Raw genomic sequence first — 17,381 nt, forward strand, 5'->3', positions numbered from 1 at the left:
CTTCCCAGTTTTTTGGTAAGGCTTGATTAAATCATCTTAAGAAATGGATTGGGTTCACATCTCCATCTGGTCTAAATTTGGGCAATTGTCTGGCTAGCCCAGAATTTGCTCCCCATTGAAAATTTGTTACTACTTCACTAGTCAACACTACATTCTGTGAAGCTACCCCTATCTCTATCTCATTCTGGCTAAGTTTAAATTCCTTCCACAAATCGTCTATGCCTTTTTTAGTATCACCTAGTTCCGACGCTAAATGTTGTCTGTGTTTACCCTCTCGGCAACTTTCTGGTCGATTAATTCATCTAACTGTTCCTCCAGACTGCTTATATTTATGGTGTCTGAGGTTGCCAGCTTTTCATTAAAATTTCTCTCTACCGCATCTAGACGAGTGTTGACCCCTGCAATTTGGGATTGGACAATAGGGATCAGTTTGTCTAGTCTTTCAATGGTATCTTTTAAGGTATGTAATCTCTGTTTCACTGCGTTGAATGTAACATTAACACACACTTTGAAATGACAGTAACTTCTCATTAAATTCAGACACTATATTGGTACACTTGTTCTCAATATCAAATTCTAATTTCTGGGTCAACTTCTGAAATTGATCATCCTGCTTTTTGTTAAGTCCGTAAACATTTGATTCATTTGTACAGCTAAAAAATTACTTAAATCATTCTTTAAATGTACTCATAAATTTTCCACTTTATCATTTAACACCTCAAATTTAGAATTTAAAGCTTCACCCTGTGCTTCTAGTTTTTCAAAAGCTTCACTTCAAGTGGACAAAACAACTACACAAATTAAAGATTCTCTCGATCATTTGACACATGAATATTGACGTTTAGTAAGTTCCCGTAGGTCTCCTTAACGTCAGAAACTATTACGTACATTTTCAATAAATACAGTTTCGAAATTATCTCGAGTTTAACATAACTGTCCGGTCCTTACGAAAATAAGTGAAAGAATCAATAAGTAATTGTCTCTTCTTTTCTTTCAACAACATTCAAATGTTCACACAATAATGTTTGATGTCGCACGGAGTACCGCGTGTTTATTCCTTGAGCTGGACGTGTAACTTCTTAGGCGGGCACGGCAGCTACCTGCCCGCACCGATCATCCATCCGATACACGTCCGTCCTGCACACACACAGTTGTGGTGCAGTAGACACAGTTCTACTTTACCACACTCGTCTCTAAAATAACATCTGTTCAAGACGGTGGAAATATGAGGGTCTCTAGAATTTCCCCCGAAATTCTTGAGGCAGTACACAGTGTGGACCAAAACAAGTAAGAAGGTCCAGTAAACATGGGCTCTAAAATGCACACCTTAAGAGCTATGAACCTTGTTCCTCTTTGATAGTATAGAACAACTCTATTCTATTCAACTAGACTTTCTTTCTTGTTGTGGTGAGTACTACCACCTCTCAATATATTGGACACCCTGCATACATTGTCTGCAGCACAGTTCCCCATATCAATGGACTTAAGTCTCGCTCCTTTCAAACTCAGTGCAAACTAACTTAAAATGGTTTCTACCCTGCCTCTTTTATAAGTTTACATTAATTATAATTGAATTTAGCTATTATAGTTTGTTGGATTTTCTACATTATAATTAAAGATTTACATTTCCGAGTAACCAAATAATGATAGAAAGCCTGTTTGAATGAGGGCTTTTAGATTCAGGAATGATTTCTATTGAATTACACTGGCTCATATGCCTCAATACGGGATTCTATTCCAGTAACAATATTTTACCCAAGGATGTCAATTACTCCGAAACTATATCGATGTGAGAGTTGCTAACATATTTTCATCATTAGCTGTATAAATCCTGCGTTTATTCACATGCCTTTTTCATCTACTCTGTCACAGAGTTAGTAATTAGGCGTATGTTTACAAATGGACAATGACAATGAAATCTGAAATTGCTAGTGATTTTAAATAGCACAGTTTTTGGGTAAAATAATTACACTTAAAGGTTCTAATCAACAAAAAGATTGTATGTAATAAGTACTAAAGTTATGTCTGCTAGGCTTTGAGCTAATATTCGAGATTTTTAGGGAGTGTGCATGTCATATAAATGATAATATCAAAGATATCACAAAATTTGGAAAAAATTAATTAATACTAAATTTGGGGGGAAGAGAAAAAACAGCTTGACAGGATCCACCTGCTTTGTCACACTTGCACCTACATTCCATGAAAGACAAATTCCTTCAGCATTGTCTGGCTCTGATGGATGCGATGGCCAGCCATATCTGCATGCCAGACTCCAAGCCTTCTTTAAATTGCAACCTCCATCCCTATTTATAAGGGTTTCGACAACTTTATTTCAATAGACCCCTTAATTGTCATGCCCCAGAAAATTGGTGTTTGAACCACAGTATTGGTCTCATCTCACCACATTTCATTTCATCAATGCTTGGAGACAGTTGATCTGCAACATTGGTTTAGCCAACTGTACTTCAAATAACAGACAGTCATATAAAAATCTGTATGTGATACCATAGAATTTATTTCTCTCTTAATATGTTATAAAAGTGAATGACACACACACACACACACACACACACACACACACACACACACACACAAAACATCTTCACATGTTCTTTGTACTAAAATAAATGAAGCCCTACATTATGGTGAAACTCCATTGAAACATGTTAGGATATTAAACAATGATTGTGTCTGCTCAATGCAGAAACATACAGGGTGCCTCTAAAGTCACTATCCATTGCCATAAAAACACTAATTTGTTTTTCTTTTAAACATTTTTGGAATGTGACTGTCAACAGCAGTTAATTAATGTATAAAATGCATATTCGAACAATCAGCTGTTTTTATTTTAAACCCAAATATCTACTGGTTTAAGTCTTGGACTATCTTCATGGGTGAGGGTTAAAATAGTTTAACCTGCCATATTGCATTAGTCATTACTTAAAACGTGTAGTGCATGCCATGAATGTAAATATATGACACAGGACTTTACAAGCAAACATACAAATACTAAATGTATACAGAGCAGGATGGCCACACGTATTGACAGAAACAGTGCAGCAGGTTCAAACTGCCAGTGGTAGGAGTATGAAGGGATCAACTCAGCGCCTCAGTAGGGAACTGAATGTGTCTGGCAAAACAGTTTCCTTCTACGACAACATCCTTATTACATTCAGGTTCTGTACATTTTGAGGACAAGGATTTCACCTGTTGTTGGGCAATGTTTTACAACCTCCTATGATCTGTTGATAACAATAATTTAATGACAACATTTTATTCTCTGATGAAGCCAGATTCCATATTTGTGGGAAAGTGCACAGACACAACAGCCGAATACGGGCATCTGAAGAACCACATGAGGTATGAGAATGGGAATGCAATAAACCGAAGGTCAATGTTTGGTTGGTTATGAAAAAAGCAAAACTGTATGGCCCATTTTTCTTCACCAAAAGGTCAGTAACAGGTAACAGCTACCTCAACATGTTAGAGCTGTTCCTTGAACTGCAGCTTCAAGATGATGGCACACAGCACACAGTTGTGTTTCAGCAAGACGGCTTGCCTCCACTTTCTGCACACATTGTTCCTGGTTACCTAAACAGAGCGTTTCCAAGGAGATGGATAGGCAGAGGGTCACCTCAGATGTGGGCTGACCACTCACCAGATCTTACTCCTTTACACTTTTTTTTTTTTTTTGCATAGGGCTACATCAAATCCAAAGTATACGATAGCAAAGTTACTAGTCTGCTGATCTACGGAATCTTATCAGTGAAGCAGCATTACGGTTGAAATATTAAGGTCTACATTTCGTTTTTGACCTTCATGGTGTTCCTGTAGAAGAGCAGCAGAATATGTGTAAATCTTCACAATAACATTGATTTTTCAATCACTGTCTTCCTTCACTCAAATGAATAGCAACTTTACACATACCCTGTATTTCCATAATTATACTAGAAACAGAAAGAACCACACAAAAACAGCTGACCATGCACTGGATAGATTTGTATCCAGCAGAACAGTCCCTAATGGGAGGGAACCTCCATAGCAAAGCATGGTGCTACAGATAGAGAAATGCTGATAAAAATGAGTTTGGCTGTCAAGAGAGCAATGCGTGATGTCTTCAATGACTACTGCAGCAGAATATTGTCAAATGATCTTTCACGAGCCCAAAGAAATTCTTGTTGTATAAAGGCCGTTGTGGCACCAAAGTTAGGGTCCAGTCCCTAGTGAATGAAACAGGAACTGAAATTGAAATGCTTAACTCCATTTTCAAATATTCTTTTACAAAGCAAAACATAGGAAAATTGCCCCAAATTTAATCCTCATATCACTGAAAAGATGAATGAAATAAGTGTAAGTGTCAGTAGTGATGAGAAATGGCTGAAACCATTCAAATTGAACATAGCTCCAGGGCCTGATAGAATCCCTATCAGATTCTACACTGCTCCTCTTTTTACTATAATCTAGTGTAGATCTCTTGCACAAAAGCAGTGCTCATTTCTTGGAGAAAAGCACAAGTCATACCTGTCTACAAAGAGGGTAGTAGAAGTGATTCACAAAACTACCATCCAATAGTACAATATCCTTGACACTGATTTGTTGTAGAATCTTAGAACATATTCTGAGCTCAAACATAATGAGGTATCTTGAATAAATAAATAGACTCCCACAACACCAACCAGCATGGATTTTGAAAACATTGATCATGTGCAACCCAACTTGCACTTTTCTTATGTGACATACTAAAAGTTTTGGATCAAGGTTATCAGGTCAATGCAGTATTTCTTGATTTCCGAATAGCATTTGACTTCACACCTATGCTTATTGTCAAAAGTACTGTCACATAGAGTATCAAGTGAAATTTCTGATCGGATTAAGGACTTTTTGGTATGGAGGATGCAGCGTATTATCCTGAATGGAGGGTCATTGTCATATGAAGTAACTTCGGGTGTGCCCCAGGGAAGTGTGTTTGGACCCTTGGTGTTCATGTTGTATATTAATGACCTTGCAGACAATATTAATAGTAACATTAGACTTTTCGCTGATGATGCAGTTATCTATAATGAAGTACTATCCAAAAGAAGCTGCAGAAATATTCAGTCAGATCTTGATAAGATCTCAAAGCGGTGCAAAGATTGGCAACTTGCTCTCTATGTTCAGAAATGTAAAATTGTGCACTTCACACACACACACACACACACACACACACACACACACACACACAGTATCCCCCATGACTATAATATCAATGAGTTACTGTTGGAATCAGCCAACTCATACAAATACATGGGTGTAACACTTTGTGGGGATATGAAATGAATTATAACACAAACTCAGTCACAGGTAAACCAGACAATAGACTTTGGTTTATTGGTAGAATACTGGGAAGATGCTTCATTCTACACAGGAGATTGCTTACAAACCACTCATGTGACCCATCCTTAAATATTGTTCAAATATGTGGAATCCATACCAACTAGGACTAACGGGGGATATTGAATGTGTACAGAGAAGGGCAGCACGTAAGGTAACAGGTTTGTTTAACCCATGGGAGAGTGTCACAGAGATAATGAAATGAACCGTCTTGAGAAAGTCTATTAAAAGAATTTCATGAACTGGAATATACTACAATCCCCTATGTATTGCTTACATAGGGATCATGAGGGTAAGATTATAATTACTGCACACACAGAGGCATTCAAATAATCATTATTCCTGGATGGGAAGAAACCCTAATAACTGGTACAATGGGATGTGCCCTCTGCCACCAAGCACCTCACAGTGGTTTGCAGAATATAGATGTAGGTAGAACATATACAATTATTAGAAGAAACATATACAATTAGTTGGGGGGGGGGGGGGGGGGGGAAACAGATACTAGTGAGATCAATTGCAAGGGTCCAAAAGAAATTAAACTCACTTAGTAGCTAACAAAACCCTTAACATAATGATTCTTTAGTGCTGCTCCTCAGAGTCAGACTTTTGCGAAGTATAATTAATAGACAGGGAGTGGGAAAGAGTGGCACAGTGTGGAAGTACTCATCAAATTTCAGAGGCAGACATTACCAGAGAGGCATAGGGCATCATGATGAGGTATATTATTAAAATACCAAGTTTACATACCAGGAAGTGTAATGAAACACACTTCCCCTCCTACATACATCTCACAAAATGATGATTTTCAGAGTATAGTTGTAGATTTAAGTATCATTATGTTGCAAAAGTCGTAGACAGGAGTGTAGCACTGTTGCTACAAAGCTGCATCATATTGATTAAGAATAGCCATAACCATGTGAGTCTTACCGTTGCTACAAAGCTGTACCACATTAACTGATGATGGGTGTGGGCACCAAGGCACCCAGTTGCATAGTTGATGATAAACAGCCGTACATGAGGGGAAATAAGAGCAGCAACTATTACACAATCAAAGGCTATAAAATACAAGGAACGGAGAGCTCCGAAGGATCTTCCTGAGTGACCAGCTTCTGACAGTCTCTGTGACACTCAGCTGCAGGGTCATGACTTAGAATTTGGACTAGGTCTTGCTTGATTAGAATAGTTGTGGAAGGTTACGCTCCTCTCAGACATGCCTCAGTACAGCTTTCACTGTATCTCAATATATTCAGGCATCTTAGTCTTTAATTAATTTTCCTACATTTATGTCTTCTCATCACGTTTCCTAGCCTGCAAAACCTTTCAGCTCCAAGATTCCTCAGAGAACTTCAAGCGACATTGAACAGACTCCCTGATCCCTTGCTCATTTAGGTTTGCTGTCAATCAAAAATTGTCATCCTTAACTCACTCTCCAGGATGCAAGATTTATTCTGAACTTAAATGGTCAGCCTTTTCTTTGTCAGTTCCTCAACAATCACCTGAATTCAAGATACAAAAATAATTATTCTCACTTATACAGTTTTTACATGCAGTAATATAACATGAAAACACATTATGTGGTAGACTACTAAGGACCTTTTATGCCAGCCTTTGCATAGGTGACCTACTTATAGCTTTCCTGAAGCCCTCAGACTGATTTTTTGAGGATACTGTTGCTTCTGTTCTGGTCCCCCCCCCCAACACACACACACACACACACACACACACACACACACACACACACACACACACACACACACACAGAGAGAGAGAGAGAGAGAGAGAGAGAGAGAGAGAGAGAGAGAGATACAAATGAAACTTTAAACCCTGGCTTGTAGCATCTGAGAACGAAGTTACCACTCTGAAACATCTTTCACCCAATTAAACATCGGCCCACTCTGGGAAATGTCAAGACACCATCAAGGAACATTACACAAACTGCATACATGTTGTCTTTAATAATGAGAGCCTTAAGTAATTCTCATCAATAGAACATGCCTGAGACTGCTTTAGTAATATACACTACCATAGTAAGGAAACTTGCTCTGGATATTTAAATTACCTCAAATTTTAGTAAAAATTACACTGAGTCACCATCAGTACTGACCATTGCAGTGCAATGTAGCAACAGATGCCCTCTAGGAGAAGTAGAACTGTGGGAGTGAGAAAAATGGGGAGAGGGAAGGAGCTACATACTTAGGCACAGTTGTTATAAAATATTCTCAATTTTTTATTTATGGCAGTTTATTTATTTTATAAATATATATTTTACAAATCATATTGTACGATCAGTATTCATCACACATTCTGAAAATCTTGGCATGCAATATTCACATAATTTCTGAAAGAAATTACTAACCACGATCTATTTTCTTTAGCTGCCTTATTTCAATCTGTCAACAATGAAAAATTGTATCTGCTTACCTCTACATCAGGTGATTATTTGAGTAACAGACAAGTGTACAGAGAGATCTATTCTGCTTTTAAAAAGTTTCATTAAGCTATGAGACTAAAAACGTTACACACATTTCTCTCCATTATTGACACAATGAAAGTATCATGGGAGGAGAACGTATCAACTACTACCCAACAAGTGAGGAGCTGGACTTTATATCCTTATTACATGTCCCATATATGAAATTAAGCATACTGAATGATATACTGATCATATATTCTATAATGATAGTGACTAAGGGATCATACGAAGTAAGGCTGCCACATTACCTGGCAGCAATTTTCCTTTGCAGAAGAGAGAATTTTATGTACTTGGAAACCATTATGAATGAAAACATATTCACAAAAATATAGATACAATAATTTGTACAATACAATTAAGCTGAGCATTTGAAAAGAAAAATTCACTTCTTCTTCAGTAGTCTTTTTTTGACATGTTTCTTCATCTTTGTTTTCCTCTTTTCAGCCTGTTGTTCCTTGATAGCCTTCTTTCTTGCCTGGAACATTAATGGAAGTAAGGTCACTTGCTAGTGAATCTGCTTCAAAAATTCGAATTTTTTCCATCTTAAATCAATATTTAGAGTTTTGTGAACAAACTGGTAATTAAATAAATCGATTTGGACATCGGGAACATCTTTATAAACAAATTTAAATATATGTTGGTATGCGGCAATGACCATGTTGCCGCTGTGGTCGGATGTCAAATGGCATCATTATTATTTTGCCACTTCGAAAAGATACACTGCGTAATCGTTTTGAGTTAGCACCCCTGTTAGCACACATGTTTTCCAATGCTCCTTTGTTTTCCTTTGTATACCTATGGTTTTCAAGAGTTGTTTGTGTTCAAACTTCTGTACGTTGTTGAGTTGTTGGTGATGTGTCATTCTCCGAAGTAGTTATGCCTCCAAAAAAGTGTTTTGAAATGGGAAAACGTAAGTTTTATGGTAATCGGTTTACTTCGTGGGAAAGTAGAGATTGTAATTACAGCCACAAACCAACTGGATGTTATGTCAACTCCACCAAGTGTCTCAAGACAGAAGCTACAATATTTGAGTACCCAGAGTGACATTTCTATAAAATATGATCAAAACACTGTAACTGAAAGTGTTTACATAATTGCTGAATTGAGCGCTTTATGTTTGCTTCTAAAGAATGCTGCTGTGTGTATGCTTTGTGGAAAAGGTGGTATTAAAATCGTCGAAGATTTTGAAGGCAGGAAAGGTGTGGTTAGTAAGTTACAAGTGTTTTGTGATTTCTGTGGGGTAACTAAAACTGGGTATTCTTCTGGATTGTGCAAAGGAAGAGTTTATAACACAAATATCAGACTTGCATATGGAATGAGGTGTATTGGGAAGGGTAGAAAGGAAGATCAAACATTTCGTGCTATCATGAATTTGCTCCCACCTACAAGATTTGGGAAGTACACACAGTTATTTCTTGTAAGTCTTGGTCAAGTGAGTGTTGTGTCAGTGAAGAAAGCAGTAGAATATAGCTGCAGCCTTTCATGGGACATGGCAGAAGTGTGGTCACCTATCATTGAATTGTGTTGTCACTGCAACATCCCTAGAAAATGGAAAGGTGATTTGACATATAATGTATGAAAGTACTGCCACGGTTGCAAAGGAAATAACCAGAATCATGTTTGTGTTCAGAATTTTTCTGGGTACAGTGGTGGAATGGAATCGGAGGGAGTTCTCAGAATATTTCAAAGGTCAGAAGAGAATTATGGTGTACGGTATGTGAAGTAACTTGGAGATGGGCACACGTTTACATAAGTTAACAAAAGATATGAAGGGGAAAAGGCTCAGTGATGGCAAACCAATTGGTGGTCGGGTTGTCTTACTAAGGAAGAGGTGGACAAACTGCAGCTCTATTATGGTTTAGCCATAAGAAGGAATAGAGACAATATTGAGGCCATGAAAAAAGCAGTATGGGCTACCTTTTTCCATGAAGCTTCTATGGATGACCATCCACAGCATGCTCTCTGCGACATGGTGTGGATACAAAAAAGCAATCACTGCCTGCCATATGAGGTATTGGAAGCAATTAAGCCCATATACAGGGACGTAAGTGACACTAAACTATTGTCATGGTGCTTACGTGGAAAGACACAAAACGTTAATGAAAGTTTCAACTTTGTAATTTGGGAACACCTGCCTAAAACTGTGTTTGTTCGTTTCAATACCATGAGATTAGGTGTAATAGATGCAGTTATTTGCTTTAATGATGGGGCAGTTAGCAGATGTGATTCATGTTTTAGAGTTGTTGGGATTAACTCCTGGTTTCAATATGAGACAAGCACTGATGGCAACTGATTCCTGGCCAAAGGTGAAAACTAGGTTCTTGAGATAACTAAAGAGGCCAGAATAGCAGAGGAGCAAGAAAAGGAAGAGAGAAGATGAGGAACATACAAACCAAGGATATTATGCAACTGGAGGGTTTTAAGAACAACAGAGGTGAGTAACAGATGAAGTGTACCTTTAAACTGAGTTTCCAAGGAATCAAATTTTCTGACATGTTTATTTTATGGAAAAAAAAAAAAAAACTATTTGAGCTAGAGGTCTGAAATTTTTTGTGATATTTCAGGCCACCATTTGGAGAAAAGTAGACTACAGACACCAGCTTAGTATCACCCGGAGGAAAAATATACCCTTATTAATTATAAAAAAAATTACCTTACTATTGACTGTCTAATTTATGTATTTATAGTATAAAAACTATTGATTGAAATCAGTTGATTGTATCTACTTTTTAGATAACAATGTCATAAATGTGTGTACAAAGTTTTAAGCATCTAAGAAAAGGAGTTAATAAGTCTATACACTTCAAACAAAGACTGGCAGGAAAAATTTTAAATTACTGACTGACATAAATGTTTATACAATAAAGTTTATATCAAAGCTATTCTAATTATTCTTATACCAAAATCTTCATCCTTAAAACACTTTCATTGTCCTAAAATTTCTTTGTATTCAGAGCTCACATTATGTAGTTAGACCCTCATAAACTTTATGAAAATTCTTACTGTTTTTCCAGCTGTTCACTGGCAAGTTACCTTAAAGGATTCAAAAAGATAAAAACAAATATTTGCAAGTACAAGAAACGAATCAACAAAGTGAACATTGAGAAACAAACCAAACTTCTTAACTAAGTTAATGTATAACAAGGCACCTCCTAATATAAGAGGATGTTTGTTCTTATCTTACTTCCAAGTGCTTCACACAAACTGACCCTTTCACACTCCCCACCCTAACATCCCATGACAACTACATCTACATCTACATCTACATCTACATGACTACTCTGCAATTCACATTTAAGTGCTTGGCAGAGGGTTCATCGAACCACAATCATACTATCTATCTACCATTCCACTCCCGAACAGCGCGCGGGAAAAACCAACACCTAAACCTTTCTGTTCGAGCTCTGATTTCTCTTATTTCATTTTGATGATCATTCTTACCTATGTAGGTTGGGCTCAACAAACTATTTTCGCATTCGCAAGAGAAAGTTGGTGACTGAAATTTCGTAAATAGATCTCGCCGCGACGAAAGACGTCTTTGCTTTAATGACTTCCATCCCAACTCGCGTATATCTGCCACACTCTCTCCCCTATTACGTGATAATACAAAACGAGCTACCCTTTTTTGCACCCTTTCGATGTCCTCCATTAATCCCACCTGGTAAGGATCCCACACCGCGCAGCAATATTCTAACAGAGGACGAACGAGTGTAGTGTAAGCTGTCTCTTTAGTGGACTTGTTGCATCTTCTAAGTGTCCTGCCAATGAAATGCAACGTTTGGCTTGCCTTCCCCACAATACTATCTATGTGGTCTTTCCAACTGAAGTTGTTCGTAATTTTAACACCCAGGTACTTAGTTGAATTGACAGCCTTGAGAATAGTACTATTTATCGAGTAATTGAATTCCAACAGATTTCCTTTCGTTATTTAGTGTCAACTGCCACCTCATACAGCAATCTTTTCTAAATCGCTTTGCAACTGATACTGGTCTTCGGATGACCTTACTAGACGGTAAATTACAGCATCATCTGCGAACAACCTAAGAGAACTGCTCAGATTGTCACCCAGGTCATTTATATAGATCAGGAACAGCAGAGGTCCCAGGGGAAAACCTGATATCACTTCAGTTTTACTCGATGATTTGCTGTCTATTACTACGAACTGCGACCTTCCTGACAGGAAATCACGAATCCAGTCGCACAACTGAAACGATACCCCATAGGCCCGCAGCTTGATTACAAGTCGCTTGTGAGGAACTATGTCAAAAGCTTTCCGGAAATCTAGAAATACGGAATCAACTTGAGATACCCTGTCGATAGCAGCCATTACTTCAAGTGAATAAAGAGCTAGCTGCGTTGCACAAGAACGATGTTTTCTGAAACCATGCTGATTACGTATCAATAGATCGTTCCCTTCGAGGTGATTCATAATGTTTGAATACAGTATATGCTCCAAAACCCTACTGCAAACCGACGACAATGATATAGGTCTGTAGTTCGATGGATTACTCCTACTACCCTTCTTAAACACTGGTGTGACCTGTGCAATTTTCCAATCTGTAGGTACAGATCTATGGGTGAGAGAGCGGTTGTATATGATTGCTAAGTAGGGAGATATTGTATCAGCATAATCTGAAAGGAACCTAATCGGTATACAATCTGGGCCTGAAGACTTGCCTGTATCAAGTGATTTGAGTTGCTTCGCAACCCCTAAGGTATCTACTTCTAAGAAACTCATGCTAGCAGCTGTTCATGTTTCAAATTCTGGAATATTCCATTCGTCTTCCCTGGTGAAGGAATTTCGGAAAACTGCGTTCAATAACTCCGCTTTAGCGGCACAGTCGTCGATAACAGTACCATCGGCACTGCGTAGCGAAGGTATTGACTGCGTCTTGCCGCTTGTGTACTTTACATACGACCAGAATTTCTTCCTATTTTCTACCAAATTTCGAGACAATGTTTCGTTGTGGAACCTATTAAAGGCATCTCGCATTGAAGTCCGTGCCAAATTTCGCGTGTCTGTAAATTTTAGCCAATCTACGGGATTTTGCGTTCTTCTGAACTTCGCATGCTTTTTCCGTTGCCTCTGCAACAGCGTTCGGACTTGTTTTGTGTACCATGGGGGATCAGTTCCATCTCTTACCAATTTATGCGGTATGAATCTCTCAATTGCTGTTGCTACTATATGTTTGAATTTGAGCCACATCTCGTCTACATTTGCATAGTCAGTTCAGAAGGAATGGAGATTGTCTCTTAGGAAGGCTTCTAGTGACACTTTATCTGCTTTTTTAAGTAAAATTATTTTGCGCTTGTTTCTGGTGGATTTGGATGAAATGGTATTGAGCCTAGCTACAACGACCATGTGATCACTAACCCCTGTATCAGTCATGATGCTCTCTATTAGCTCTGGATTGTTTGTGGCTAAGAGGTCAAGTGCGTTTTCGCAACTCTGAAAACAATAGATACAACTCATCTTCCACAAACTCTGTGTGTGAGCTGTCTCTGTTGTTGCATACTTTTTGTTGTTCATTATACTTTGCTCCCTTGTGGTGGACTGAATGCAATCTTTCAAATTGTAGTTTCATGTTCCTTTCACAAACTCTCAAGTACTATATCTACATCTACATCCATACTCCGCAAGTCACCTGACAGTGTGTGGCGGAGGGTAACTTGAGTACCTCTATCGGTTCACCCTTCTATTCCAGTCTCATATTGTTCGTGGAAAGAAGGATTGTCGGTATGCTTCTGTGTGGGCTCTAATCTCTCTGATTTTATCCTCATGGTCTCTTCGCGAGATATACGTAGGAGGGAGCAATATACTGCTTGACTCTTCGGTGAAGGTATGTTCTCCAAACTTTAACAAAAGCCCGTACCGAGCTACTGAGCGTCTCTCCTGCAGAGTCTTCCACTGAAGTTTATCTATCATCTCCGTAACGCTTTTGCGATTACTAAATGATCCTGTAATGAAGCGCACTGCTCTCCGTTGGATCTTCTCTATCTCTTCTATCAACCTATCTGATACAGATCCCACACCGCTGAGCAGTATTCATGCAGTGGGCGAACAAGTATACTGTAACCTACTTCCTTTGTTTTCGGATTGCATTTCCTTAGGATTCTTCCAATGAATCTCAGTCTGGGATCTGCTGAGAGGGGGGGGGGGGGGGGGGGGGGCAAACAACCAAAGTCTTCAGTTGTAATGAAAATGAGCTGTAATAAATGTATGGCAGCTATATGCAATTGCAGTCTTTCTCGGTGTATTCCACTGAAGAATTCTTCTTGGGTTATCATCCGAGTGGTTGCGTCATCTTGTCCCAACGTTTCAATGAGTTTTGTACCTATCATCTTCTGGCGAAGTGTCGGGATGCTGTGTTTTGCATATCTATGTAGCTGCTTGGCTGTCGTCCCCTACTGTAGGCTGCCCAATCACGTTCTTCCGGAAGGGGGTACCGCGTCGGTGGTGGTGGTAGTGGTAGTGGTAGTGGTAGTGGTAGTGGGGCAGCGGCGGCGCTGCCCTGTGTCGAGACCCGGTGGTTATCTTGGCGGCAGGAACACTCCGATCTGAAGGCAGTGGCATCTGCAGACAGATTGGATAGCCACCTGGTATTGACACCAGGCCGCACCCCCCACGGGCGTACAATTTCCTGGCACTTTAGAAATCGAAACTCAGGGAAAAAGACATGTTTTGGAAACATCTTCGATGTGCAGCAACATGTACGATGCGTTTTTTCGTATTACAGAAGTATACATTGGAATCCCACCAAACACCGCATGTTACTTTCGGGATATTTGAAATCGAGATTTCACCGCACTTTTTTTGTAGGCCGTTCGTAGCTCATGTCACGTGATCTCGCCAGCCAATGACAGCGGGTATTCAGAGCGTAGGACATGTGATGTAGTCAGCCAACAGAAACATCACTGTTAAATGCTCTGTGATTTAATAAATTCATGGTACATTCTTGCACATAGTTCAACTTACATAAAAGGATATTTACTTTGACTCTCATTTAAAAATCAACTACATCTACATCTACATGACTACTCTGCAATTCACATTTAAGTGCTTGGCAGAGGGTTCATCGAACCACAATCATACTATCTCTCTACCATTCCACTCCCGAACAGCGCGCGGGAAAATTTTGTAATTTTGACTGGTAAGAACCGAAACTCTTAACAAAGGATATTACTGTATCCCACTACTGGAGAATAATGCTTCAACAATAAAACATAAACAAGAGAAAAAAACGAAAATAACTTAAATTGCAAAGGAAATGTGCCATATACAGCAACGACACACAGTGCTCATGCAAGCGTCTGCTAATTGAAAATGTGTCAAAGGTTTTAGGAAGACTATGCAGTGCTTCATAAGAACAAATTGCCTCCAATGAGCATGAAGTCGCAACGGTTTACATTTGATTTGTTTTAGCAGTTACGCGCGGGCTCGTGCGCATGCGCAGTTGAGTCACTTTTGAGTAGTAGATTCTCCCACTTCTGGCTACAGGAATGTGGCTGTTGGCTGTGCAAGCAGTTGCAGCAAGCAACTAGATGCTACCGGGAAAATGGGGCACCAAATTCATATTCTTCAGGAAAAAAAAACTTGTTTCACAAAGCGCCTAGCATCCAGCGCACGTTTGTCTATCGATTATTCATATGATTTTGAAACGCTTCCCTGTTGGTTTTTGAACACCACGCTTGGGTAGCTATCATGACGTAGGAAGCCCGTACGTATGTACATGTAAAACATTGAAAGATCGTACATTATGTCATAAAAGAAACAAGACATCAGAGGATACTGCAAGAGCACTGGAATTTCGTGAACAACATTAGAATGTGCATATTTAAAGTGCATACTTAAAGTGCACATTCGTATGTCCGAATTCCCAATGAAGTAGACCTCGACCTGATATTAAGCTTTTCAGTGTGGTTTTCGGGATGTAAATTTCCTTGGAGCACCAGTACTGTATTATATCAGGTTTGATGAAGGCAGCAGAGGATCAAGTAGGTAAAAAGACGAGAGCTAGTTGAAATCCTTGGGTGACAGAAGAAATATTGAATTTAATTGATGAAAGGAGAAAATACAAAAATGCAGTAAATGAAGCAGGCAAAAAGGAATACAAACGTCTCAAAAATGAGATCAACAGGAAATGAAAAATGGCTAAGCAGGGATGGCTAGAGGACAAATGTAAAGATGTAGAGGGTTATCTCACTAGGGGTAAGATAGATACCACCTACAGGAAAATTAAAGAGACCTTTGGAGAAAAGAGAACCACTTGTATGAATATCAAGAGCTCAGATGGAAACCCAGTTCTAAGCAAAAAAGGGAAAGCAGAAAGGTGGAAGGACTATATAGAGGGTCTATACAAGGGCAATGTACTTGAGGACAATATTATGGAAATGGAAGAGGATGTAGATGAAGATGAAATGGGAGATACGATACTTCGTGAAGAGTTTGACAGAGCACTGAAAGACCTCAGTCGAAACAAGGCCCCGGGAGTAGACAACATTCCATTAGAACTAATGACGGCCTTGGGAGAGCCAGTCCTGACAAAACTCTACCATCTGGTGAGCAAGATGTATGAGAAGAATATAATAATTCCAATCCCAAAGAAAACAGGTGTTGACAGATGTGAAAATTACGGAACTATCAGTGTAATAACTCACAGCTGCAAAATACTAATGCAAATTCTTTACAGACGAATGGAAAAACTGATAGAAGCCGACCTCGGGGAAGATCAGTTTGGATTCCGTAGAAATATTGGAACACGTGAGGCAATACTGACCTTACGACTTATCTTAGAAGAAAGATTAAGGAAAGGCAAACCTACGTTTCTAGCATTTGTAGGCTTAGAGAAAGCTTTTGACAATGTTGGCTGGAATACTCGCTTTCAAATTCTAAAGGTGGCAGGGGTAAAATACAGGGAGCGAAAGGCTATTTACAATTTGTACAGAAAGCAGATGGCAGTTATAAGAGTCAAGGGGTATGAAAGGGAAGAAGTGGTTGAGAAGGGAGTGAGACAGGGTTGTAGCCTATCCCCAATGCTATTCAATCTGTATATTGAGCAAGCAGTAAAGGAAACAAAAGAAGAATTCGGAGTAGGTATTAAAATCCATGGAGAAGAAATAAAAACTTTGAGGTTCGCCGAAGACATTTTAATTCTATCAGAGACAGCAAAGGACTTGGAAGAGCAGTTGAACGGAATGAACAATGTCTTGAAAGGAGGATATAAGATGAACATCAACAAAAGCAAAATGAGGATAATGGAATGTAGTCGAATTAAGTCGGGTGATGCTGAGGGAATTAGATTAGGAAATGAGACACTTAAAGTAGTAAAGGAGTTTTGCTATTTGGGGAGCAAAATAACTAATGATGGTCGAAGTAGAGAAGAAATAAATGTAGGCTGGCAATGGCAAGGAAAGCGTTTCTGAAGAAGAGAAATTGGTTAACATCGAGTACAGATTTAAATGTCAGGAAGTCGTTTCTGAACGTATTTGTATGGAGTGTAGCCATGTATGTACGAGGGCAGTTCAATAAGTAATG

At 38.9% G+C, this 17,381-nt stretch overlaps 1 protein-coding gene across 1 annotated transcript in view; it reads right to left on the reverse strand.

Moving 5' to 3' along the window:
• Positions 1-7,589: 7,589 nt before the first annotated feature.
• Positions 7,590-17,381, reverse strand: part of LOC126175013 (serine/threonine-protein kinase RIO1) — a 121,153-nt gene continuing 111,361 nt past the window's right edge. Inside the window, exon 10 of the mRNA XM_049921500.1 lies at positions 7,590-8,321. Within this exon, the coding sequence (XP_049777457.1) occupies positions 8,229-8,321 (93 nt within the window). The 3' untranslated portion in view covers positions 7,590-8,228. The remainder of the gene's footprint in view (positions 8,322-17,381) is intronic.

Source organism: Schistocerca cancellata, chromosome 3 (assembly GCF_023864275.1).
Source record: "Schistocerca cancellata isolate TAMUIC-IGC-003103 chromosome 3, iqSchCanc2.1, whole genome shotgun sequence".
NCBI classification, from domain to species: domain Eukaryota; kingdom Metazoa; phylum Arthropoda; class Insecta; order Orthoptera; family Acrididae; genus Schistocerca; species Schistocerca cancellata.